At 45.6% G+C, this 26499-nt stretch overlaps 1 protein-coding gene across 1 annotated transcript in view; it reads right to left on the reverse strand.

The window, feature by feature from the left end:
- Positions 1–14477: 14477 nt before the first annotated feature.
- Positions 14478–26499, reverse strand: part of NAT8L (N-acetyltransferase 8 like) — a 32712-nt gene continuing 20690 nt past the window's right edge. The window contains exon 3 of the mRNA XM_066548718.1: positions 14478–21684. Within this exon, the coding sequence (XP_066404815.1) occupies positions 21317–21684 (368 nt within the window). The 3' untranslated portion in view covers positions 14478–21316. The remainder of the gene's footprint in view (positions 21685–26499) is intronic.

Genomic DNA, 26499 nt, shown 5'->3' on the forward strand with positions numbered 1-26499 from the left:
CAAAACCTTCTGTTTGAATTGCAGAACCCTACAAAAGTACTGATCAATGAGCATGGGAAATCACAAAATAAATGGGCAGGGGGAAATAGCTGGTTGTACTTAGTTCCAGATATCCTTTGTGAGCAGGAATTTCATTAATTGATTCTCTGAACACAGTAATAACACCCTTTTAAACTGATTTGTGTCTGGGTTTAATTTCAGGCTTGTCTTTGATGGCCTGAATCTTCCTTTAGTTCATCTGTAAATCTCTTTGTTTGCCATGTGAAGTAGTGGGGAAAGAGCACTATTTGAAAATCCTTTAGTTCAGTGTCTGTGGGAAATGGAGCAGCTCAGCTGTTTGCTGGTGCTTGCCTGGGATGCCATGACCAATACTTCCCTGCTTGCAAATCTTGGTATGTCCACACACAACTGTGGGACAGCAGGACTCTGATCTTCAGTGCTGGTCACACACTGACCTCAGATTTTATGTGAGCAAGACCTCTTAAACATGGGGAGGGGAAAAAAGTGTGAGTTTTTGAAAAGTAAGAGTAGATTAAGAGATTGAATCTACTAGATCACTCAGGACATAGTTTTATTCATGTTAATGATTAAGAAGAAGCCCTTAAAAATAAACTAATTTTATCTTTTGGAAGTTAACAAAATCTATTCCTCTCATTTTTTGTTTAATCTGATCTTAAGAGGAGGCCAAAGAAGGTTGGTTCAAGGTTGTTGAACAAGGTTCAAGGTTGAAACATCTCTTCTTGCTTCATCACTAGAAGACCAGACTGGACAAATCCCTGAGTAGCCTCTTTTTGACCTCATAGCTCACCCTACTTTGAGCAGGAGGTTGGACTGGAGACCTCCTGAGGTCCCATCCAACCTGACTTTTGGTCTTGTGTCATTCCTTAGATAACAGCAATCACTTGGGTGGAAAACAAACCAGAAATTGCCTTTAAACATTCTGCTGCATCACATTAAGTATATAGTGCCATTCCAGAAGAAGCTCCAGAAGTGTTTTGGAATTTGCCTTCCCACCTGTGTTGCCTCATTCTGTGTCAGCATTTACTATATTCCCTGGCTCACAGGCTCACTTTTGGCTGGCATACTTCCTTTTGGTATTAGCACGTTGTCAGAAACATTCAGGGAGTGGAAAGGAATCATTTTTTCTGCCATTCTGCAGTGGTTGTAGTAGAGAGTTCTCTGGCTTTAAAATAAGTTTCAATTGTGCCCGGTCTTTGCCTTGCTGGGAAACATCCCCAGCCTAATAATCAGCTCATCCCTTCTGGAGACAACAGCCAGACTGTTCTCACTGGTCAGCTGGTTCTCTTGAGACCTATTTGAAGGGCACTTCTACCACCTGTTTCTGGAAGTCCCTTTTTTGTCATCAAGCAAGTTGTTATTATCTGCTCTAAGTCCAGGCAATTTTTTCTGCTATCTGCTTATGTTTTGAATTGTGGAGGTCCAGCTTCCAGCCAATGTTTGCACAGTTTTTGTGCACTTTTCCATGTCACCTTCTCCATTCAAGGCTAATTAGTTGGACAATATTTAGCTCCTTTCTTCCTCAACTTTTGCTTCCTACACTGACAATTTTCCGCTGCTAACCTTTCCTCCCACTCCTCATAGATAACTGTTATTATTTCTAGTAAAAATCTCCCTATCCACTGTCCACAAGTTCAAAAAAATTGCTTCTATTTTTACCTCTAATCTTTGTGCCCTCAGTTCATTGCTCTGCCATTTGGTATGACATTTATGCATTTATGGCATTTTGGAGACTGTTCTCTGGCTAACTATATTTTTACTGTTATTCATTTCATGATCAATTTTTCCAGGCTATCAGAAATCAACTGTAGAAATCCTCTCTGGTTCCCCCCCTCCCTACATTTTTGGCAGTTTCATCTATTGTGCACACTGAATTTCTCACATCTAATTATTCAAAAGTGGCATGCATCAGATTACAATCCCATTTTCCAATTTGTGGGTTAAGCAGAGTACTATAGTTACAGGCTCCTGAGAATCAACCTCCATCCTCACCACAAGTGGCTGCTGCCTTTCTCTACAGAACTGGCTGAGACAAAATTAAATATCTCCCTGGGTTACTTGGCTTCTTTGCACTGATCCATTTGTCCACATCCAGCTGAGTCCAGAAATTAGTTAATTGCTGATTTATCCTAAATGTTTATTGGTATCTGGTTAGGTGAAGAAGGCAAGTGCCCTCAGGACTTCTGCCAGATATTTTTTCCCCTTTTTTTAAACTCTAAGCTATGCCCCAGAGCCTGTTCAGGCTGATGATTGACTCCAAACTGCATGTGAAAGACACCTATAAGAACTTCATTTCTTCACAATGAATAAATTCTGCAGCAGTTTGAAAGCTGAGCCACCCTACTCTCCTGCCAGCAATCCCCATCTCTGTTTATCTTCCCATCCATTCACTTGAACCGTGATGGTAAATTAAATAAGCTTCCCAGGGAGGTTTTCCTTTAAATATAATGAGCTTTTGTAACACATGAGCTGGGAGAAGTCAACATCTTCCCTTGAGGGCTCTGTGGGTCTCAGATGAGGTTAAAAAAGTGTTGCAAATGTTGGGCTGTAGTCAAACTCTCTGGCTGCTTCTGATACTGTGGCTCGTGATAGATTTGATTTTTCTTCTGGAGCTGATTTGTTTTTAGTCCTTTCACTTCTTCTCATACCTGACCTAAAATTTAACCTTCTCCTGGCATTATCCATATCCTTTAACACCTTCCATTCCCTGGAAATCAGGTTAATAAAAACCTCTTTAATTCATCCCACGCCTCCAGTCTGAGTAGACATTTATCATTGCACAAAAAACCAAATATTTTTCTGCAAAGAATCATATATTTCTTTGAGAAGCTCTTGAATCCTGTTTATATTGCTTTTGTACAATTGAAATCTTGCTTTAAATCCTTCTGGCCAAAAGGTTTATAATTCAAAAGGATTTTAACAGGACAATGGAATATTAGTATAAGATGATATAAAGGAGTGAGGATAAATGCAAAGCTTCACACAAAAGCAAAACCAGTTAGCTACCCAAATGTAGGCAACATATTTCCTAAAATGTGGGGAACAGCTAGTTAGGTATCAATTTCAGGAAAGGACCTGGGGATCTGAAGGTGTTTGTAGAAGGATCAGGAGTGGAATAACCAATCCCTCCACTCACTTCAGCCCTAGCAAGGTCTCAGTTGAATGCCTTGCCCAATTTTCAGAAGTGCATTTCAGAACATAGATGGAGCAACAGGAATCCATAGGAGACCAACAGGAGTGATCAGAGCTATAGACAATATCACCTGTGAGGAAAGGCTGCAAGAATTTAAGTCAATTAACCTTGAGAAGACTGAGGAGAAATCTAAAAGGATTCATCCAGTATGAGATGGGCTGTCATAAAGGTGGCAGTGAACTGCTCCATAGGTCCCCTGGGGATAGAATGAGAAAAGAGGGGCTTAAATTTCACCAAGGTATAACTAGGGGAGATGTTAAGCAAGTCTTTAAAAAGAATGCTAGCTATAATTGAACATTTGGAGGGAGTTGAATTGAGCTTTCAGGTATTTATCACTATGCATTTCTAGAGCAGGATTTACAAATGCATGTCACAATATACTTATGTTTCTCTGATCCTTCTTCAGTCCAAGGGCAGAGGCTGAGCCTTTCCAACCCTCCAGCCTTCAGAGAATGCACATACAGCAACAGAAAAGGTGCCATTGGCAAAGCAGACCCTGAGTTTCCATCCCAATGCAAAATGAGGGGGCTTCCAGGGCAAGGTGTGTTACAGGTTCTGGGCAGAGTCTGTACTGTGTAAGAGCAAACAAAGCTCCCTGCCACTCCTCTCTCTGAAGCTGGCCCTGGGGACAGGAGCAGAAGGAACCAGCTCAGATCCTTCCCAGCCTCAGTTGTTCTGTGAGTGCACACCAATGCAGAGGTGGAGCACCCTGCTTTCCTGCTGGCTCATTCCCAGCCAGAGTCCCAGCTGGGCCTGCTCTGCAGTCTGCCTGCATGACAGTGCCAGGTTCTTACTTGCCTCAGAGAAAGAGCCCATCATGGTGTTTTTAATCACTGAAGCTTTACTGGTGTGGAGAAAACTGGGATTTTCTGGAGAACTCTGTCTCAACTAGCACAGACGGATTTTTCTTCATACTGAAACAAAATAGTTAAATTCTGACCTGCCCTTGATCTTTAAAGGATCTTGATCTTTTGATCAAGCAAAAAATAGTAGTGTTCAAACTCTGCAGACTTTGTTGTTTTGCTCTCTCCCCACACATCTTCCTGCCTGCCAGTGTTTACTGCCAATTCCTTATGGATAACATGTTAAGGAATCTCTGCATCAACGTTGCTGAGCAATCTTCATTGGGACTGGCTGAGGACTGGAGACAGGACCCTTTTCCATACTTCTTAGGGAAGCACCTTCAGCTGTGTGAACTGAAACTTGATACAACTTTTATCTGTATCCTTGTAGGTGACTTACTGCTCAGCTGGTTGAGGTTTTGAAACATTTCCTATCCAGGTCATCCCTTTTACATGTGACATGTGTATATGACATATACATAACTCTGTGGTTGTTTAAACACAGCACTTAGGGTACAAATTAGGGTCTTTGAAACAACATACAAGATCAGTAAGTCCTAAGACAGAAAACACTATTCCCATGTTGATTTGCAGACAGCTCCTTAAGACTGACCAAAGTTTGTATTCATCAGTCTTCCATGAGAAATTACTGGATTTCTTTCAATGTTGGGCAACACCTGAATTTTTTAATTAATGAAAAATATTATTTTCATGTATCTTAATATGTTTAAGGCACACAGTTTTGACTTCAGAGGTGATTTTTCCCTCTGCTCAGTTTTGAGGAAGACCTGCCTCTGCAAGCTCAAAGCACAAAATAGGCATAAAGGTTCATAGTCCCAAATACTCCTTCTGGTGCATTTAGAAGAGCTCATCACTGTGAGGCATCTACAGGTTGGTTTTCTCTGCCTGAACACTCTCTTCAGAACTATTGCTGTCTGTTCATTTGGGAGCTTGAAAATAGCAAACCCACACATCTGTGACTTACTCAAAGATGAGCAGGAGCATGTGTCCTTTGAAAGCCTCAGCTCTAGGCAGACATGATCAGGAATGTGGTGGCTTTTGTGTAATAAGTGCACCTTACCCCTGAGGCTGGCCAAAACTCAGTGTTTGTCTATCCCAGCACCACCCTCCATTTCCTGCTCACCTTCTTGGTGTGTCCATCCTTGCCATGCAGGGAGGGGACCTGCTGAGCTGGGCACTTTATCTTTGCTTATCTGGAAGTCAAGCTTGGGTCAAATGAACTTCTGACCCTTCTTTTCATCAGCTGCTGGTGTGAGGATTACTCAGCCTGACAAGAGCAGCAGGAGCTGGCAGACTGTTGGTGTCACACAGCATTTTTAGGACCAGGTATACACTCAGCACTCCACAAAATACCTAAGACCTGCCCCTTGTTTGCCAGCCCTCTGAACAACCAAGCAGCCCAAAACCTGTGCCCAGGGAAGTGATTGATTCTGCCCCTCTGGAGTTTAAGTGCCAGCTTCTGGGATTCACTTCCTTGTGACTGATATCCATGGCTTTTTGTTGTAGCACTGAGAGGCTGTTCCTTCCTTCAAAAGGCAGTCAGAGCAATGGATGTTGCAGCTCCTCCTGTCCTTTTATCTACAAAGTGTAGGAAACCTTTCTCCCTGAAAGGCTTTCAGCATCCACCACCCACAGGAATGCACAAATCACCAGATTACAGGATGTTCTGCTGAGGAGCTTTCTGTGCTCCCTCTTGGAGCTGGCCACTACATTTGAACCAATCAATATTTGAAAAAAAATAATAATAATTAAAAAAAAAAAGGCATGGCTGTCCATCCTCCAAGTTACTGCATCCCACAGAAAAGAGAAAAGCCTGGGCTCTGTCTCCAGTATTCAATCCAAGGAATGCTTCATGTTTCTAAATATGTCTGTGCCTTTAGGTACATCCCAGTGAAATCCCTTCCTTTTGCCCTTGGGCTTTCCACCTTTTTCATCACTCCTGCATTATGGATCCTCCAAGTCCTTCTTCAAGCTCCACACTGGTGCTACAGAGCCAGGAATGTGCCTTCTTGTCCCTGCTTCCCCTCCATCATCTTCTGACTCAAGAGTGGGCATTTCAGCTATTTTTATGTGATTTCTTAGCCTTAAAACTCCCTTCTAGATTCCTCATATTTCAGTTATTTCAATAGATTATCTTAGCAGCAGGTGTTATTCGCTCCCCATCCCACTCTACCTCCTGCTTTTTTTTGCTCATTGATACTTCTGTGCCTAACAGTTGCCAATAACATTATTTTTACTCCTTACTCCAAGGACATTCATCCTGAGCAACAGCAAAGTCTTTTTTTTTTCACTTGTGGGTTTGTCGGTTTTTTTTTTTTATTTCCAAATCTGCCAGCTTAAAACATTGTCCTGTTTGTGGTTCATTCAAACACATTAGTCATAGGGAGGAAACTGTGGAATTGAAATCCCTTTACTGCCTACATGATCCTCACATTGTAGGCTAAGCGTTTAATCTTCAGATACTTCCTTTTCCTGCCTTGGAGAAATAGGGAAATAAGCCATCAAATTGCCTGCTTCATAAAGCCATTGGACCAAAAGTCAATTTTGAAAACACTTCTTGATATACAGTTGAAAAAATGTGAGTTTTCTTCCCCAAAAACCAGTGAAATGACAGAATTCAGCAGATAAAACTGAGCCTAAAGGAAACCTGCATGGAAAAGACTCAAGTAGGGAGATTTCCTGAAGAAGCCTTTGCCTTTCTACTTCCCACAATTAAGGAACAGGAAAGTTTTGAACCCTTTGGTACTGATAACTGAACTTGGACACCACTGCAGGGGGCCAAGGTCTCAGGCCTGCTTTGTAATTTTAGCATCTGTGAGAGGTTTAGAGAAGAACTACAGCTCAGAGCAGCCCTCCCAGTGTGTATCATCTTTAAGTGCATTATGATTTCTTCCCTCAGGTTCTTTGAAATTTCACCTGAGCCATCTGTCCACCACTACTTTCCCAGACAATTTAGTGCTTACAGGCCAAGGCATTCCTCCTCACAGTTGGGAGGGATAGATCTCAATTTTTGCTTACAGAGAAATAAGGTTGTCAGATCACTTCCTTTTGGAATGGTCAGTGGTGCTCTTATTCCCTAAGGCTATGGCACAGGACTGTGAAAATAGCCTCTGGCAGGGCTACCAGTCAGGACACAAGCATGGAACCACTACCAAGGCAGGCTGTATCAAACATTTCATGGGAAGTGTCTTGAATGTCTATTTATTTCTATTTTCCTTAGACTCTGACATGCCTTGTCTGTAAAGCTGATCTTGAGTCACCTGCACAGAACGTGGCCTTTAACAATCCCCCACAAAAGCCTCCAGTGCCAAAGCCACACAGATTTTTCACCTCTTTGTAAACTAAATCAAACCAGCCCCTTTGAAGACCTGGCATTGTAATAATTGGGATAGTTTGTGTGTAGAAGTCATAAATAGGTGAGCAGGATAGACAAAAGGCTTGGCATTTATAATTTAAATGTCTAACTTTGGTAGCACTCCCAGAAATAATAATTAAGTAGGAACTAAATGGCTTTCTTTAATTAAAGCATTTTGCCAGGAAAACAACATTGTCATTATAGTGCAAGAGTTCTATATCATTATATCACAAAGGTTCCATATTACCAGAGTTTTGTACCTCCTTGATGTTTCTTGTAGGCAGCTCCTCCAGGCACTGACTCTTCCTTGTCCTTGCAGCAGCCAAGTGACTCCAGTTCCCCCCAATCCATTCTTTTATAACACTCTTCTTATTGGCTACAGCTGCAGCCTGTTAACATCAGGCCTGCTCCTAATCCTTAATTGGTCCAGCTGCAACTCTTTAGGGGATAAGATCACATTCTATACCACCTTCATTTACCCCTACTGTATCCCCCTACAAAACAACACTGATAGGTACTTCCCTTCCAGGAACTTCACATCCCAATAAACTGACCAAGGGTTACTGTGTTGAGTTTCAGCAAATGCCTCCACAGCCATGGCAGGAACTCCCTGCCAGTGCAGTTTGGGAGGCTCAGTGATGGTGGAGCAGCAGAGAGCACAGTGTGGGCTGCAGGAGCACTGGGCAAGGTGCTGTGGGAAGCTCTGCTCTGTTACTGCCCTGCCCTAACGCCTCCTACAGACTCACAGACCCAGAGGAATTCCTTTAAAGCCCACTCCGTGGGTGTTCCTGAAGTAAAGAGGGGCAAAGATACCGTGGTCCATCTTTTAAAAGGCCTGCAGTGGGCAGAGGTGACCCCACCATGTTTGGGAGCTGCCTGCTGAGGATGCTTTGCAGCAGCAGCCACGCTGGCTTTGAGCATCTTGTTTAGAGCAAGAGCCACCAGTGAAAGTGCCTTGGACTTGTCAGCTCTGCAGCATGAGAATCACACCATCTTTATCAAACTCATTAGCTGTAGAATGAATGTAAAGAGATTTGTGTGACATTCTCTAATTTAGTGGAAAGGGAACAAAGAAACAAATTAAACATTGTTCCTTACCTCGACCTTGTGCTTCAGCTCACACAGATTTTCCACAGCACCAGACATGAGAGCAGGCAAAGCTCTCTGGGCAACCCCTGAGTGATGGCAGAATGAGCTCTACAGCCTCCAGTTCTGTGCAGCTCTTAGCATCCAGGGAGCAGGAGGCTGTTGCACACCCATGGTAAAATAACTCTTCAGTTTAAACACAAAACTCTTAAAAATATTTTTCTGAGAATGAGTTTTTGAGTACAGGACACACTTAGATAAATTATTCTATACCTGCATGCTGGAAGTGTATGAAGTTCACAGTTCTTACCCATCTGACACAGCCTTTTGTAGGGCCTGAGCTTCTGTGCTGTTTTCCCTTAAGACTTCTTTACATATGCAAAAAATACTGAAAATCTGTGTGGAAGCTCTGGTGACAAATCCTTTGAGACTCTGACATGACGAAGGAACAAGCCATCTCAATGAATAATTTTGCAGTTTATTAGCATAGTGAAGTGTTTTGATTACTTCTGCTTAAGTGAATGACAAAGAAACCTTTTTATCACATACCCTGCTCATTTCACTATTATTTGTCCTATTGAAAGCTATCTTTCTTTTTTTTTTTTTCAATTAGGCACAGGCATAGCAAATTCTTAGGACCAGAGGTGTTATGACACTGATATTAATTAAAAGGCTACTATAGAAATAATAGATAATCATGTGATTAAGCTGTGTGTCTCAGATGTTCAGAGTCTAGGAAAACAAACAATCCCAGAGAGGGAAAGGATATTTATATTTTAGCCTTCATAACTTTCAAGTGCTGAAGGTATCTGTGTGACTTGTCCACGTTTGCCATGCAAACAGAGCATTCAATAAATCTTAATGACTCAGCACAAGAGTTAGGGAGAAGACAACAATATTTCTTACCTCTCCAGCTGGTAAACTCTCCCAAAGCACTGCTCACTGCCTGGCTGGGCTCACTTCAAACATCTAAACACAGGCTATCTAAAATGATAGTAGATCCTCATGTTTATCCAGCTGAATCATGTCCTTTGTGTTTCTAGAGGGCATTGCTGTCCATATCAAAATCTATTGTTTCTGTGAGGAGTGTGAAAAAAACAGCATCTGCCTTCACTAAATGCACAATTTCTGCAAGTCACAGGGAGGGAATCTTGCCAGGCTGCCCAAAATCCCAAATACTGGTTTTAAACACTGCAATAGAGCTGAAGCATGAAGAGGAATTGCAGTTCTCCTCCCCAAGGCCAGACTGAAGGAGATGGTGTGTGATAATCCTAGGTGTATTAATTGACATTTAGGAGACTAATACTGCAATAATAAAAAGTTCAGATCTAGCATCAGTGAGAAACACCTCAGCCTTGTGAAAATTTAATAAGCTATCATGGATATTTTCTGCAGTTTAATGTACCCAAGTGCCAGCCATACTAATTTTTCCTGTCTGGGAACCAAACTGGAAAGTTTTCACACTATTGTATTTGCAGAAACTAGCTACAGGTTGATTTTTTTTATATTTTCCATTCATTTCCCCTTCTTTTTAATTTTTTTTTATTTACTCACCCTTTTTTCAGTTCTCCACTTTTCCCAAGACACTGATGTCCCATCTAACATTTTCTGAAACAGAATCTGATGAACAGAGCTACCTTTTTTCTTCTGTGCATTAACCCCTACAAAACTTAATGGCAATGAAGAGAGGGATAGGTCAGTATAATTTTCCCTGTCATTTGAATTCCATTCACCACATTTAGCAATGCCAAAGGAGGATCTCCAGTTCTCCAGCTGGGTTCTTTCTTACAGTGGACTCAGTGGGAGAGCTGGGTGTATAAGATACATTCTTAAGAGGGAAAAAAGCTGTCTTCATTACAGAAATATATCTATATTTGAGTTTTTATATGAATTGACATGCATACAGGCTAATAATGATGCTTTAGACATCATTCTTGCATTAGAGAGCATTTTGAACAGAATGCTAATCTCTGCAATGTGAGGCAGAATCACAGTGTGTTTTTTCCCCTGTGGTTAACCTTGAAGTTAATTTTGGTGGTGTTTTTCTGGGTGTGCTGCCCTGAAATGGAAGGAAGAGCTGCTCCTCTGCCGTGCCCTTGTGTCTGTGAACATCCACGAGGGGATGTGCCCACAGTGGCAGCTGCACCCAGAGCCCTGCTGCCCTGCCCACCCCTGCATTTCAGAGGCACTAAGTCCCCTGGGCTTGGAGCCTCTCACCCACCTGCTGGGCTGGAGGGAAAATCCAGCTCTTAGTGCAGGTTTGACATTCTGCATGAGGTTGTTGTTCAAGGCACGGGGGTTTTGTCTGGCCAAAGCAATCCAAACCCTACAAACACCTCTTTGATTGCTCAGCTCCTCTATCCATGGAGGAAAAAAAAAAGGAAATCAGTATGTAAAGAGAGCATCCAATCCTAAATCCATTTCCTGGGGTGATCTTTTTGGGTCTCAAGGCTGGGCCTCCCCCTTGTAATGACTCTCCAGCAGGTTTGAGACTCCTCGTGCTTTAAGAGGAGGAGAAGTCCAGCACCGTGGGACTGGAGAGTTCTCCACCTTCCACACCTGGCAAAGGCCAAGAGCAGCACTGGTAACCATTTAGTCATCCCTCCCTAAAACATTCCTTGATGTTTGCACACTTCCCAGGGTGGGGGAAAGAGCCACCCTTCCCACCTGGCAATGGCTCCTGGTCCAGTACTGAATCCTCTTCCCCTTGAAGCTCTGCCCAAATACCTTCCTGATGCACATTACTTGGAGGTGTTTTTAATGGTCCACTGACTTCTAGCATTTCTTTCTGTTCCTTAAACTGCTCCTAAAGAAGTCACAACCTGTAAGACTTAAGCATTTATTTTTTTGTCTTTTTTTCTTTACGTTTCCACAAAGGAAAAAGCACAAAAAATTAATCTTGGAAGCCAATCCCATCATACAGATCAGCTTTTCCTGTTGAGAAACATGGCCTCTTCAGCTGAGAAGGATGTAGGAGCTTCTGTTTTTACAAGTAAGTCCAGCAGCTCTAAATCAAAATGGCCTCTAAACAACAGAATTGAAAAACTGATGTTGATTTTAAATGGCTATTATTCAGGGCTGCTGCAAGGTAAAATATGAGTGACAGCATAAAACAAAGAGGAGTGAAAGATAATTCAGTTTGGTGTAGTGCTCCTTTCTTCCATTGCACTTCTCTCTCTGCAGAAAAACACAAAGCAACTCTTTATTCTTTCCCTATGCCATCAGTTTTTTTTTCCTGTATAGGTCAAAAAACTGAAGTCATTAGACTCTAATGTAAGTACTGGTGGTGAGCAATTGATTTTCACACTTCTCTCTAGTAGATGGAACCACAGTGCAGATAACCAGTGCAGCTGGACCACACTAATGACCACCTGAGATTTTGCAAATAATTTGTCTTTACCACAGCATCAAACCTTTGATTTTTTAACAACCAGGAATATATTTCCCTGTTAAGTCTTTAATCTTTGGTTACTGAATGCAACCATTTACCTTTAAAGCCCAAATGAATATCTGTTGAAGAAATGATAATTTGTCCCTCAGCTTCCCTGAGTTCTCAGGTGCAATTAAGCTTCTCTACAGAAGCATCATGTCAGGATTTATCTCACTATTTCTGGGATAGACATTTACTGCTGGGTAGTCTAGACATGTCTTGGACTGGTTATTAATGGAGAGAAATGAGTGCTTTTTGGAGCATGATTCACCTGACCCTGCCTTTGATGTCCAGATGAGAAGATTCATCTTTCTACAATGCTCATTCCTCTTCTGTTATAACAGATATCAGGTGCTGGATTTACTTTATTGACTTTGCAAATGCAATCAAGCACAGAAAAGAATGAAAACCTACCATGGAGAAATTAATAGGCTGATTGCCTGACAAATTTGGCCAGTGGTGTTATAAATAGGTTCAATAAAAATAATCTTTGTGACAAAACACCCTCACCTTCACCCTCATAAGGATTTCCTATCTATTAAAATGGAAGAGGTGGTAACTGGTACTTTCATTTGTGAAATAGAGGCTGTCAACCAGGGAGGTGCTTAAGGGAGTCAAGAGAGAAATGTCACAGAAAGCTCTGTGAAAGACTGGGGAGAGGAAGAAAACTTCAAGCTGACTCCAAGCAGACTCTGCAACAGCTGAGCAGAAGTGTCTCTTGGCAAAAGCTGGGCCTGGATGGATGGATGGATGGATGGATGGATGGATGGATGGATGGATGGATGGATGGATGGATGGATGGATGGATGGATGGATGGGAGAGGAAGAGATGTAGCTAGCTGGATAGGTAAGTAGACAGATGGAATATTTGCAGGTGTTTGGCCAAGATAAAAGCAGTTTTGTGGGTTGGATGTTCTCAGCTGGTAGACCTGGGGTCCTCCCTGCCTGGTTCCAGCCTCAGCCTTCCTCCTTTCTTTGGGAGAGCACCAAACCCCTGGTGGGAGGCCATGCTTATGGCAGAGGGGACAGCCTGGAGTGGGCCCATGGTGCTGCTTTGTTTGGCTTTTTAGGAGGCACCAAGGTGTACATAGATGGTGGCTGTGCTGGGAGCAACAGGGAAAGGGATCACGAGGTCCAGAGCATGAGATGTGTGCCTGGGAACACAGGGCATGGAGGCAGAGTCCTTGTCTCCATGAATTCTAATTTTTTTATCTGAAGAAATTCACCCCTAAAGATGAAAGAGGCCAGGACAGGGATGTGGCCATGTGTGGCTAGTAGAGAGTTTGAGCCCAATTAGCAGTTAATTGAGGTGCTTTAAGGCACACAGCATACCCACACTGCAGCAGCTTCTAAAACCAACTCAGCTCTTGTTGCCACTTCTCTGTTATTAAAAACTAAACTAAAGCAGTTTTAAGGGTGGAGGTGTTTTTTGGTTAGCTCTGATATAAAATAAAGCTTGTGCACATGCCTGATTTTACAGCTGTTCTGTCCCCAGGCCGAATCCCAGAGCACGTTGCTATCAGTCCCAGGAGGTGTTTTGTGTTCACCTCCTCAGAGTGAGATACAGCTATCAGGCTCTGCACCTCTGGGTAGGGTGGGGAAGTGACAGGGGCCAGATCCACAGGGCAAATGCATTAACTTTATGCTCCACATGGCTGCTGACTGCTCAGCTAGATAACCCTGCACATCCCAGAGCTGCACTGCTGGGGGATGATGGCCCTGGGGGTGCTGCCTGCCCGACCCAGAGCCAGGCTGCCAGGGCCATGGTGCTGGGACGTGCTGCTGGCTGGCAGGGCACTCCTGCAGCATCCATAACTGCCACCAGAAACTGGTTCTCAGGAACACACATGCCCAGAGGCTGTTCCAGCAGCAATCAGTTTATTTCAAATGCATCTCATTGTGACTGGAGGCTGGAGCCCCATTGCCCCCCCATGACCAAAGGGAGGTCAGTGATTCTTGGCCTCACAGAGGTGCTCCAGAGAGGGTCAGAAACAGCCTTGTGAGGTTTCACAAACTAACAGAAGGAACAGCCCTCTGATGGGTTTCTACCTAAGGCAATGCACAGGTGTAGGCAAGAAAAAGGGGCCTGTGTGGCTTGGGGAACGCCCAGGATGCACCCCCACCATGAAAGCATCCTCCTCAATAACTCTCACCCCATCACCTTATGGCCTTGGTGGTGGAGAACAGACACCGTGTGCTTTTGTTGTGCCCTCTGCTCCAGTGGCACCTTCCTCAGGGCCACCTCTGACCCCTGGGGGGATTTGGGTGAGTGCTGGTGCCTGGAGCAGTCAGGTCCCAGGCAGGGCTGTCTCCACAGTTACTGAGTGCAGCTTCTGGACATGGCAGTAGGAGCTGGAATAGCATGGAAACACAATCTAAGGACAAGCATGAGGCACCAAAAGATATCCCTCTTATCAATGGAAGCAGGAATGAGTGATGTCTGCCCATCTGGAGCTGGGGAGCTGGAAAAGATGCAGGCACCATCTGCACATCAGTAACTTGACAGCAATACAGTTTAGGAAAAAACTGACATAAGTTTTAGATTTTATTCATTCGTACATTATTTACAGCAGTTGCTTTCATATTACAATTCTCTTTCATCTTTTCAGTTTTCACTTATAAAAAAATTAACCAAATAAACCTTATATAACCAAATTTATCACAGCAGGTCTGGTTAATTTTCACAGTTACAGCGGCCATCAGGAACAGAACTTAAGTACCTACAAGTCACTTGTCCAGAGCACCTGGCCTGCCCCTGCCTGAGGTCACCCTGCTGGCCCTGGGGAGCTGCCTGGCTCCCGGGGCTGCGTGGGGACCATGCTGGGGAGGCTGCAGCTCAAAGCCTGAAGCACATCAAGGGATAACTTGTACCCACCTTAGCACCTGCCATGCCTGGGGAATGGTTTGCATTGCTACCCTGATGGTATGCAAACTGCCCTCCAACAGAGCTGACTCCTGCTTCCTCCACAGGAAATGGGAGCAATTGATTCTGTTTTCTGCCATTGCTGAGCCCCAGAAGTGCAGTAGCAGAGTGTGCTGGGGTACAAAACTGTGGCAACAAGTGTTCACCTTCCTCTGTGTGACTCTGACAGCTCTTCCTGATGTCTGTCTCTCCCACCAGGGATGGTATTTGCAGTAACTCACCCTTAACTGGTGAAAAGCCTGCACTGCATCAGGGCTGGCAATGACCCGGCTCTAGGGACCCCACATGGGCAGGTTCTCTGCCAAGGTGACACCCAGCTCCAGAGACTGATGGCCTTCCCCTGTACTTCATCCTGCTCCCCAGGTGCAGCAGCACCCCTTAGGAACACACACACACACACGGTGTGCTCCTAACAGCATCACCTTCATGAACCATCTCCCTGGGCTCTCCCCCACGTGCTCTTTTGCTTTACAGTGGTAATTATTGCTGTTTTAGAGTATGTTCGTTTTTCTTTGAGGACTTGTAGCCACTTCCCATTACAGATACAGTACATACTATGCTGAACATAGAAAACACAAGACTCATTTCACATTGGTCTTGTACAACGGGGAGGAGATGCAGTGTAAGAGGCTGTTTGGGGGAATCCAAGTTTCTTATTTAGACATGAGTGAGTAAGCCACTGCCTTAAACACAAGCAGTTCTGGGAAGCAATTTAGCCTGTTTGTTGTTGTTTTTGTTTTTTTTTAACTGACATTGGACATTTTCCAAATGCATACCACACATCTGCTTAACACTACCAAAAATATTATTTTTTTTCCTTTACTGCATTTGTCTCAAGAAGACTTTTGCTTTAATAAAATAACACAAGCACACAAACTGCTTAAAGCTAACTGCCCAGCACAATCATAAGTACAACTCACAAAGCAACTGATGCTTTGTTAAACCTAATTACATTTAAAAAAAATCAAATATACATATTACAAGGCAAAAGGATTAAGCTTTGGAGGAAAAGAAATTGGAAACAATATTAGCTGTAAGTTCATTACACTTACATAGGAGTAGCTGCTTCTGCATTCAAATGTGTTACTTGTAAATAAATTTACAGTTGCATTATGTATTTGTTATGCTCTTGGTCTCACTAGGCCTGTCTTCTACTATTTAGATTGTAAAAGCATGTTCTCTCCCACAGGTGATCATTGTGCAATACAAAAACAGCACTGAACAGTGGTTTTAACTGTGATCAAACTCCAAATGCTGACTTGGAGCTTGTTATTTTAAACAATACTGTGTTTTGACTGAGCTCTCAGTTATCCAAATTAATCTCCTGATTTACTTTCTATGAAAGATACTCCCAAGCACCATTCAGGTAGCAGGTTTTGGTGGGTGGGATAAGCTCTGTTGCATAGTCTCTATGACTGAGGGATGCAAGAGCAGACCAATTTTTCCTCAAGATTCCATGTGGATCTATTTTGAGGGAGAAAAAAAAGAAAATTTTCCTTTTGCATTTTAAAGCTTACTTAACACTTAGCATTACTTCATTTTCTTTATGTGGTGCAGTATATTCCACTGCAAGACTCCAGTTAGTGTCCAATTAAAATGCCTTTATTAAGCTTTAAGTAGAGTGCATACCAAGAGCATCACACCAGCACTAATGAAACACAGGCCCCAGCACACCCAAAGTGAGATTGTTAATTCAGAGGTAACCAGAGCTGGTTCCTGCCTTTATGTGTTTGGCAATTTGGAAGTCCCTGCAGTTTCTATCCATTTGCACCTCAGCCAGCAAATCTGGCAAATTAAAAGGCAGCAGACCTGCATCACATACGGGTGTGGATCAGTGAGCAACAGCAGCAGCAAGGATTGGGACAAGGAGCCACAGCTCCCTTGGGAATTCTGACCATGGGACCTTCTGTTCTTCCAGGTGGCCACAGCAAGGACAGGGCCCAGGACAGTCCCAGCACCAAATCCTTTCTGCTCCTGCTGCAGGTGAGCAGCACCAGGACCCCACCAGGCACATCCCAGCCCCAGCAGCCACTGCTGACCCTTGGTCCTGCCTCCCCTCCCCAGGGACTCAAACTCTGACATCATGGCCTGAAGAATCATCCTCATTTCCCATGGGGAGGAACACAGGGTAGAACAACCCCAGGTCCCAGCCCCAGGGACAGATGTCCCCAGGGCCATTTGCCCCCTGCATTTGCTGAAAGGCAATTCTGAAATGAGTCCTGCAGGCTGCACCCATGCACAGGACCAAGAAGCAGGATCACTTCTGGAGAAAGGTAAAGGCTTTCTCAGAGACAGCATCCCACACTGGGACAGAGGGGAGGGAAAAGAACAGCTTTCCACTGATGGCAATGCCCTGGACTTTTCTGCATCTCCCAGCAGAGACACAGGTGCCATTCCTAAGCACCTTCAGGGGCTGTCTGCTTCACTGAGGGAAAACACAGCATGAATTTACAACAAATACAAATGTAAGGGTTTCAAGTCAGACTAGAAACCACATTCTTCGTTGGTTTGATTGCTTAGCATTATCAGCCTGGATCTGTTCAGGGGCCAAGCTTCCCAGACAGCTTATTGCCAAATCTGACATGTGCTTGAGATGCCAGTTTGCTCAGGATGTGGAGGCAGTTCCCACTCACTCCACAGGGAATGGCCCAGGCTGTGCTGGAGGGCTGGGGCAACCCCAAGGCTGTGGATCTCAGCCACAGTAATGCAAATTTTCCCTTCTTTCCTGTTTCCTTTTTTTTTTTTTTTTTTAATTTTTGCTTTCCTCAGGGAGCAAGGGCTCTGTCCTAAGCCCCTCCAAGCAAAGGACACTTGAGCAGTGTCTCCTGCACAGGGATTAGCAATAAAAGGCCCAGTCTAAGAGAGAGCAACCAGGTGAGGAAACTGCACCGCTGCAGGCAGCACGAGGGGCTGTGAGAGCCCACCTGCACTGCAGAGCAAGAGCAGTGTGGGAAATGCCTTCACATGGCTGAAACATCCTCCACCTAAATCTGAACTGGTCTTACCTCACCACCACATTTACCAACCTTGGGCTCAAACCCAAGACATGCTCTACTCTTCCACACAACTCCTGCCAATGTTGTCCTTGGAAAGAGAAACCCCCAAACTCAATCAGGAAAATCCCCTCCCATCTCACACTGATGTGGGTCTCTGTTGGAATCAAAACTCAAGGACTGGCAGTAGTTCCAGATCACCACCTCATCTGCTTGGGACCAGTCCTACAACCACTTTGTGCTGCTCCTCACCCACCCAGCCCTGATCTTTTCCAAGCACTTTGTTTAAACCAGTGCACCCTAGAAGGTGCAGAGCAGAGGGATGGATCTGCTCACACACTTCCCTGGCAGCAGGTGAGCCTGGCACGGGCAGAACCCAGCACCCCTGACCCCAGAGCTGTGCCTGAGCTATGGCATTTAGGGAAACCTCCCATGAATGCAGACAGAACAACAGTATCATGTGGTGCTTTTAAGCCCAACCTTGGCAGCACCCCTGTCCCACAGCTTCCACCAGGGATGCAGCTCTGGCAGCCTGTGCCATCTTCCAAGGAGAGCAAATCCCAGCCTATTTGGCAGCCAGCCCTTTCCTTCAGAAACAAGCTGTCCTGGCTGGAGAGCTGGGAGCAACCAGCTGGATTTCTTCCAAAAAGCCTGGTCACAAAGCAACTGGCAGAAGCATTAAGGGAATAAATTTTCTTGGCAGCTACCGGCCAAGTGGCAACAACTCAATCCTTATCAGTGCATTTCTGTGTGCTGGGGAGGAATGCAGACAGCACCCCCAAAGCCACACCTTCCCAAAGCACCTCTTCCCCAGGAAACTCAACAGGTATTACAATCAGATACTGTAATATCATCAGGTAAAGTTTACACATTTTAGAAGAAAATACTGGTAAACCTGATGGTACTTCTGTGTCTGTGGGATCTGGTGGGATTTATTCCAGGTTTGGATTTTCTGACAGGATGTGGAGTTTTATTTCAAAGGCACAGGTATCAAATAAAACCAGCAACATTAGTTTAATTAAATAGCCTAATAAAAAAAGTTAATGCTCAATTTAGACTTTACATATTCCTCCCTTATTAAGAGACTAGTTTTTGCTTTTTGTTTTTGTTTTTTTTTTTACCTCTCTGGAAAGGTTTTAGTGCAGTGATTATATAGCAACAGAAAAATAAACTAAAAAAGGCACAAACTTTTGTGTTTTTTCTTTCAACTTTTGCTAACACTTCATATTTGTCTGTTTTACTTCGGTTAATAAATCACTGAATACAGCAAGAAAATATTCTGCCGATTTCTGTACACTATACAAGAACCCCTACCAACAGTACATTATTTCAGCTTCAGGAGAAATGTACAGCATAGAAAGACTTTTAAAAATATAGTGCCCCATAGAGAAATTTTGTTAATTAAACTCATGGTCTCTTGCTACAGTGTCCTTCACCATCCTCATTACCCTTATTGCTGGAACACACGCTGGGACTCTGCCCCTCCAACTCCTCACAGGCTGGACCCAGCGCAAGCCAAGCAATGAGAGGGCAGCTGGGGTTGTGCCAAATGGCTCCTCCATGCCCAGCATCAGTGCCTGGCCCATGGCCCTGGCAGGGATGGGCTGAGCCCCCTGCCCCCTGCTCTCCATCAGCGCCACCAGCCCCATCTCAGTGCTGGGAAAGCTTCTGGCTGGAGAGGAAAGGGCAGCTCCTGGTAGGAGTGGGACAGACAGCAGCCCATGTCCAAGGTCTGTGCTGTCTGTCCCCCCATCTGCCCCAGGGCTCCTGTCCTCTCCCCACACCCCAAGGCTCCTTCCTTCTGCAGCTCTCCTGCTGACTCTTCCATTGTTTTTGCAAGCGTGGTTAACACATGCTCTACCCCTTCACCAACTTCATCACGGTGAGGTGGGGGGTTCCCCCCTCACCACACACATTATACTTCATAAAATTATAATTGTTTTTCCCAGTAAATAAAGGGGTTTTCCCTTCAAATGTATTAGCAGAGCCAAACCCCTCTACCCACCCGAAATTAAGTGCAGCCAGAAATGGTTTTCTGTAATACCTCTAATACCACGCTTTAAAAATTAAAACCTACCAGTCTTCTTTTTCCCCAAGATGTAATTCATGCAAAGTTGCTATTTGTTTAAATAAGTTATAAAAGTTGATATCTCAGGCTAGAAGAAGCTGTAGTCTTGGTTATTCTTTAGTTGGCAGGCACTGTACATACATACCGGGTACAGACACATGCCGAATCTGCTTTGCATTGCTTTTTGCATTGTACAATTCACAAATCTGACATCATTAAAGCAGTTAATTACCTTTGATGGAAGGCTGCAGTGAGGCCATCTACATTTATCAAACAAGCAGCTGGTTAAGATAATAAGTACACTCCCCCCACCCTGGTGCTCCCCAAAATGCTATTATCTGTCACACGTTGCTTCTCTGAAGTGGTGAGATTTGGTGCGCACATTAATGTGCAAATGTGTTGCCATAGGAACTGCAGCCTCCATTACGCCTCAACGACACCATTCAGCAAAAGCCAAAACTAAAAATAACAACAACAACAACAACAAAAAAATAACCCTTAAAAATAAGATGAAAACAAACAAAAAAAAAACCCCAAAAGGCAGCAAAGAGAAAGTCCAACGCACATGCGGAGTCTGGCCCAGGACTGCAGGTTACGCGTGGCTACGGAACAGCGCAGGAGATGCTTAGGTTTGATCTTAACTTCACACTATGGTACAATGGGGCTCAGTTCAGCCGGTCCGAGTCTGTGCTGGCTTAGGAAGGAGGGGGAGCTGGAGCGGAGTCGTGGTTACCGGATGCACCCGGGGTCTCTCAGACATTTGGCAGAATGAGGCACATCCAAAAAAAGTGCAACACCAGTGCCGTGGTGGCAGTGCGATGTGTTTGAGTGCGTGCGCTTCCCTCTTCATGCATTGTAGCAAGCGGGTTGGGGCGGAGGGGCAGGGTGCACCCCCCACCTTTTCTCTGAAAACTATTAACCAGTAGGTTACGGTAAGAGGAATGCATATTATACTTACTGGTGCGTGAAATACTGAAAACTGCATTCAAGTAATATTTCTGCACTATTATGAATGCATGACTATGTTATCTTACACCTGGAAAAGGAGAGGACTATGTACACCAGAGCAGTTGTACTATTTTGCAGTAAGTTTCTGTGCTTTACAGAGGTACCTGGGAAGGAGAGGCCGCTGCTCCGCTCCGCCCCGCTGGGTTGCAGGACTCCCAGCACCACCACCTACAGCATGCGAGGAAGGGGCACTGCTCGGCCGGCCCATCGAGCTGAACGGAGCAAACCAAAACGTGACGTGAGGGTACAAAAACTCTAACCCAAAATTGGCAAATCAATGGTGATGAGAAATAGAAGGATAATTTATTATTTTTGAAGGAGGAGAAAGGGAGGAAAAAAATAATTTTTTGTTTTGTTTTGGTTGGTGGGGGGTTTTTTTTTATTCTTCCCGCAGCTGCAGGCGGTAGCGGTGGTAGCGGACCTGGAAAAACATTCTCTCCAGTAAGGAGCGCGTCATCCCTGGCAGGGCGTAATGTTCGACGACACCCACGTGCTTGAAGCCCAAGGACTCGTAGAGCTTGTGGGCTGCCATCTTCACGGCCGTGGTTCCCAGCACGACGGAGGAGTAGTTGTTGAGCATGGCGAACTCCAGCACCTTGCGGCCCAGGGCCTTGGCGATGCCTTTGCCGCGGTAGTTGGAATCCACGGACATGCGCCGGAGCTCCACCGTGTTGTCCTCCTCATTGCCCCGCGCTGCCACAATCCCCACCACGTTGCCGTCCAGGACGGCAACCCAGAAGCAGGAGCCTGTGGGAGATAAAGCAGCACATGGAGTCACCCCTGATGGACAAGTGGCCATTGCCAAACACACATCTGGGAGCAGGGCCTGGGGTCCAAAATCACATCACATCTGGGGACTAATGACCTCCATAAATAAGGAACAAACACTCTTTTTCCCTGACAGCGTGAAGGAAATGCGGTTTTCCCAAGGAAAATGCACAGGGGCTACAACCTCCTGTTGTATGAGAATATGTGAAAGTCTCCTGTGATCCTCCTTTTCTCCAGCCTAAACAGCCCCAGCTCCCCACAGAACTTGCACTCCAGACCCTTCACCAGCCTTGTTGCCCTTCTCTGGATGTGCTCCAACATCTCAGCATCACAGAACTGGACGCAGTACTCAAAGTGTTGCCTGACCAGTTGCTTAATTATCACCCAAGAAAGCCACTATTCAATACAGCAGCCAACCATGGGCACTGAGAGGTCTCTTGCCCAGATGAAAAGCACTACTCTCAGTGCTCTGGAGCAATATGTCTTCATCCAGAAGAAGAAGACTCCGTGACAGGAGAAGCCCCAGGTGCAGGCCATGGCCTTCTTCCCAGCTGCTAAACAGAGAGAACCTGACTTGGGCAGCAGCTCCATCTTCTGCACCAACCCTCCCAACTGCTCCAACCCAAATGCACGGCACATCTCTGTAAGACCTGAGTTACACAGCCCAGGAGGGTGCTCAGGGGGGCAAAGGATCACCCCTCCTGAAAAACAGAGGAAACATGAGTAAGACAGCTCACTACACTTTGTCACTGGCAGAGAGCAAAGCATGGGGTGGTGGGAGGTGCCTTTGCAGCTGCTGTAGGAAAAATGCACCTTGTGACTCCATGAAGCCATCCAAAAGAGATGCCCAAGGTCTTCCCCTCTTCCCTGTGGCACAGCTCAGCTTCCAAGGAAAAGCTGGCTACAAGCAAGGGGCAGGGAACCAGCCCAGGTTCACCTCAGCACACTGGGCTCATCCTCACATTCAGAGGAATGTGCAGCTCCAGCGATGCTCACTCTTGTTCCCACTGTGAGCAAGTCATCATGCTGCTGCTATCTAGGTCAACAGCTAATTTTTAAAACACCAGGGCCCATCTTGACCCATTTATCACGAGCAGTGGAGATGTCTCTGCTCCGCTGCCGTGCTGACAGCGTTACTTGTTCCCCAGTGCTCGCTTGGATCTCAGAACGTGATTTATTCAGACACGACCCCAGACGAACACCTACAAGCACTGAAATCAAGCAGCCACCCTCCCTCTGCATACAAATTGCAGGGTAGAGAGCTCACTGCTGGTCTTAAAGTGCTCATCACGTGGTGGCTGAGCCCAGTTCACTCCCCAGCCCATCCATCACACCTCTGGCCACACGGCAAGCACACCAAACATAAGGGCCACAGTGATCCTCCCCCTACATGCATGGCTACCACTCCTGTAGTGTAGTTCCAAAAAGGAGGTTCAGGAATTTCCCCGCACTTGGGGAGCAGGGGTGGGATGCTTCCCTGGGGTTCCACTCCTGGGGCAGCCCCCAAAAGTGCCCTGAAGCAGCCATCAGCTGGTGTCCACTGGGCTGCAGCTGGTGGCACAGTTGTCACATCCCCCTCATCCAGCCCCATCCACAGCAACTCCTCCCGGAGCTGCTTCTTCAGCAAGTCTGCCTCATTTCCCCTCAAAGCAGAGAAACAACCTGGGTTCCTCTCAACCCGAGGTTACACAATTGCTTCCACGACTGCTTCCCACTTTTATTCTTTATTTTCTCTTCTCAGCAAGCACCTCTTCTCTGTGCCCACCAAACCTGAGAGGCTGCTAAAGTTCGCTCAGCAACACTTCCCACATTTGTAAAATGGCACGTTTCTGGTACTTTGAGGTATTCTGAATATTTAAAACCCAAATCTGGACACACCCGCTACCGCAGAGCCACCAAACCTTTCCCATTCCCAGCCCTCTGACCACCCTGTCCATACTCCCACACCTGTCCCTCCCAGCAGGGACTGGATCAGGTTGCAAGCAGCATGACAGCAAACCTGCACTCCTTGTTAGTTTTTACTTACAATTTTAAAGCTTAATTATAATGATTTTGAGTTCAACAGGAAAAGAAATAGTATCTGGCACATGTCCCAGTGTGTTTTGTGCACACAACACTTATAATTAGCCACAGACAGGACACATCTGCTCAAACAATGAGAATTGTATTCAGCTCTCCTTTACGCCAGTGCCATCAGTCCCCAAGACTTCTACCCTGCTATCCCCCTTGTGCCTGTGTGTGCTCCAAGGATCACCAGCAGCCAGTTCCTTCAGGCTACTAAAGACACCTCAAGCTCCCAAAGGTGGCTACAAGCCCAGGAACAGCTTTCCCCCGTGGGGCTGTCAAATCCCTCCTCCAGGCAGCTGCATTCCACTGGGATGGAGACTTGCCCCTGAAAGCTGTCCTGGAATCACCACATGCTGCCAACCCTGGGCATGTGTTTTCCTGTGGGAAAAAAACCTCCACCTTCACAGCAAGAAGGCTGAAGGTCCTCAGATTGATTTTCACCCAGGCTCAACTAGATGACCTCTAAAGGTCCTTTTCAGCCCAAACTATCCTGTCCTATGATTGCACGTTTTCCACAATGCCAGCCAGCTGCAGCTCCTCACCATACCCACTCTTCCAGCAGCACTTAACTCTGGAACAGTGTGGAAGGAGCCTGGAAAAACCACCCTGCACTGCCACACCCCAGGGCTGGGAGAGGGTCTCCTCCTGACATTTTCTGGGCTCAGGATATTGACTCAGAGCACAGCTTGTTTTTGCACTTTTTCATACCTAGGATGAAACAAAACTAACTTCATCTCAGCTGTCAGTAATGAGCAACAGCCTTGTTTGCAGCGCTATTATTAGCAGGAGCTGACGTTTTACTCTCTCACATGCTATCTGAAAATAATCACTGCTGCAAAGATAAACACAGACCCTGACAGCTACAACTCTCCCTGCCCTTCCAGATACTCATCTCATGGCAGCATCTCTATCTTTGCCTTCACCCTCACTTGCCTCCACCTTCTGCCAACCCATCACTATGGTCATCCAAAGCCCTTCCTGCTCACTCCAGGATCTGTTCTTCATGGACATCTTCCATTTAACTACAGCTGCCCTGGGAACACCACTCTGAAGCACTGGAGGCACTTTCCAGAGGTCCTAGCGGCTCCCAGCCAAACCCAAGCACTCCCTCCTGACTCCTGGGCTGCCAAAAGCAAAAGTGAGGAGAAGCAGCCATGGAAAACCCACTACCACCTTCCTTAGCTCTCTCCACTTCTTCAGCTTGCTGCCTCACCACACAATGTTGACATCAGGAACTCACATCACAGACTAAAGATACAATAAAGAAAGATTTTTTTTTTTACCATGAGGGTGGTGAGGCACTGGCACAGTCTGCCCAGAGAAGCTGTGGCTGCCCCACCCCTGGAAGTGTTCAAGGCCAGGTTAGATGAGGCTCTGAGCAACCTGGTCTGATGGAAGATGTCCCTGCCCATGGCAGAGGGGCTGGAACGAGATGGTCCTGAAAGGTCTCTTCCAACCCAAACCATTCTATTAAAAAAACCACCTTGTGATGCACACACCTATGGAAAAAGGCACTAAATGGCTGTGATGTGCCTGCCAAGGAATATGATTTCAGCTTGCTCATGCTTCACAGCAAAGTCAGACACGGTTGCTCAGCTGATGGCACCCAGGGTCTGAAAGCACACAAGATGGCACTGTCTTTCTGCTCTAAATTTAAGAATGGTTCCCTTAAATTTAGAGGAAGACCAAAGAGGGTATTCTCTAATCCATCCACCCTACTCCCACAGCTCAGGGCAGCCCTCAGAGTCCACACAGCACTGCTGACACCACATCCCAAGGATGTCCCCACAGCAGTGGCACCACGCTGGCCACGTATCCTCCCCTCCTGCCCAGGATGCCATGCAATCCTCTGGCTGTGCCTGCAAGCCTCCTCTCCCACCCTCCTCCACTGTCATGAGCTGTACAGCTCTCCCCCACGCAGCCGACGAGGATGGATGGTGGGTGAAAATAAATTCATTTATTTTTGCTGCAAATTCTTCTACACCTTTTGATGAATAAAAGGCCGGTGGGTGGATGGGTGGAAAGACTGGAGCCAAAAGCAATAGCAGAGTAGTGCTAGAAGGGAGGGGGGACAGGGACATCAGACTTCCTCACCAGCATGAGTCCCACATGACTGACTATTGCAGGATCCAACAGCTTTCTTAAGCCCTCAGCAGGCAGGGGCCACTGCCCCAAGCCCCAGAATTGTGTTGCTCTGAAAAGGCAAAGCTCTGTCTTCCACATTCTTTTCAAATATATTGTTTTCTAGAAAATTCTAGCATTCCCACAAGAGCAAGCAAACCTTTGCTGCCCCAACGCTTGGGTGCTCCCTAGTGCCAGCACCTGCTCACTGTGGGGTGAGGGCTGAGGCAGGTAAAACCTATCCCTGTTTTCCTTAGGGCTGGGGAGAGGACAGAGCAGCTCCTGCGGCCACCACTGCCTGTTGGTGCTAATTTTGCATGGATGCATCCCTGTGGGAAGGAGTTTTCCTTGGAAGCTCAGCACAGGCAAGTATGGAAATCTTGCCCAGAGGCATGCCAGTCTCCTCTCCTTTTCTTCAGGGGTGGCACTGCTATCTATGCAGCCAAGCTCTCATTAATTCTTAGAGGCTTATGCATGGAACATAATTTCTAGACAGACATGCAACTACTTAAGAAAATATCCCTTCAAGCACAGACTGTGACTTTCAATTCTGCTTTGGCGTGTCACAACAACACAAATGTGAGCAATTCCCCTGCTGGCTCAAAG

Source organism: Molothrus aeneus, chromosome 4, assembly GCF_037042795.1.
Source record: "Molothrus aeneus isolate 106 chromosome 4, BPBGC_Maene_1.0, whole genome shotgun sequence".
Taxonomy (NCBI): Eukaryota; Metazoa; Chordata; class Aves; order Passeriformes; family Icteridae; genus Molothrus; species Molothrus aeneus.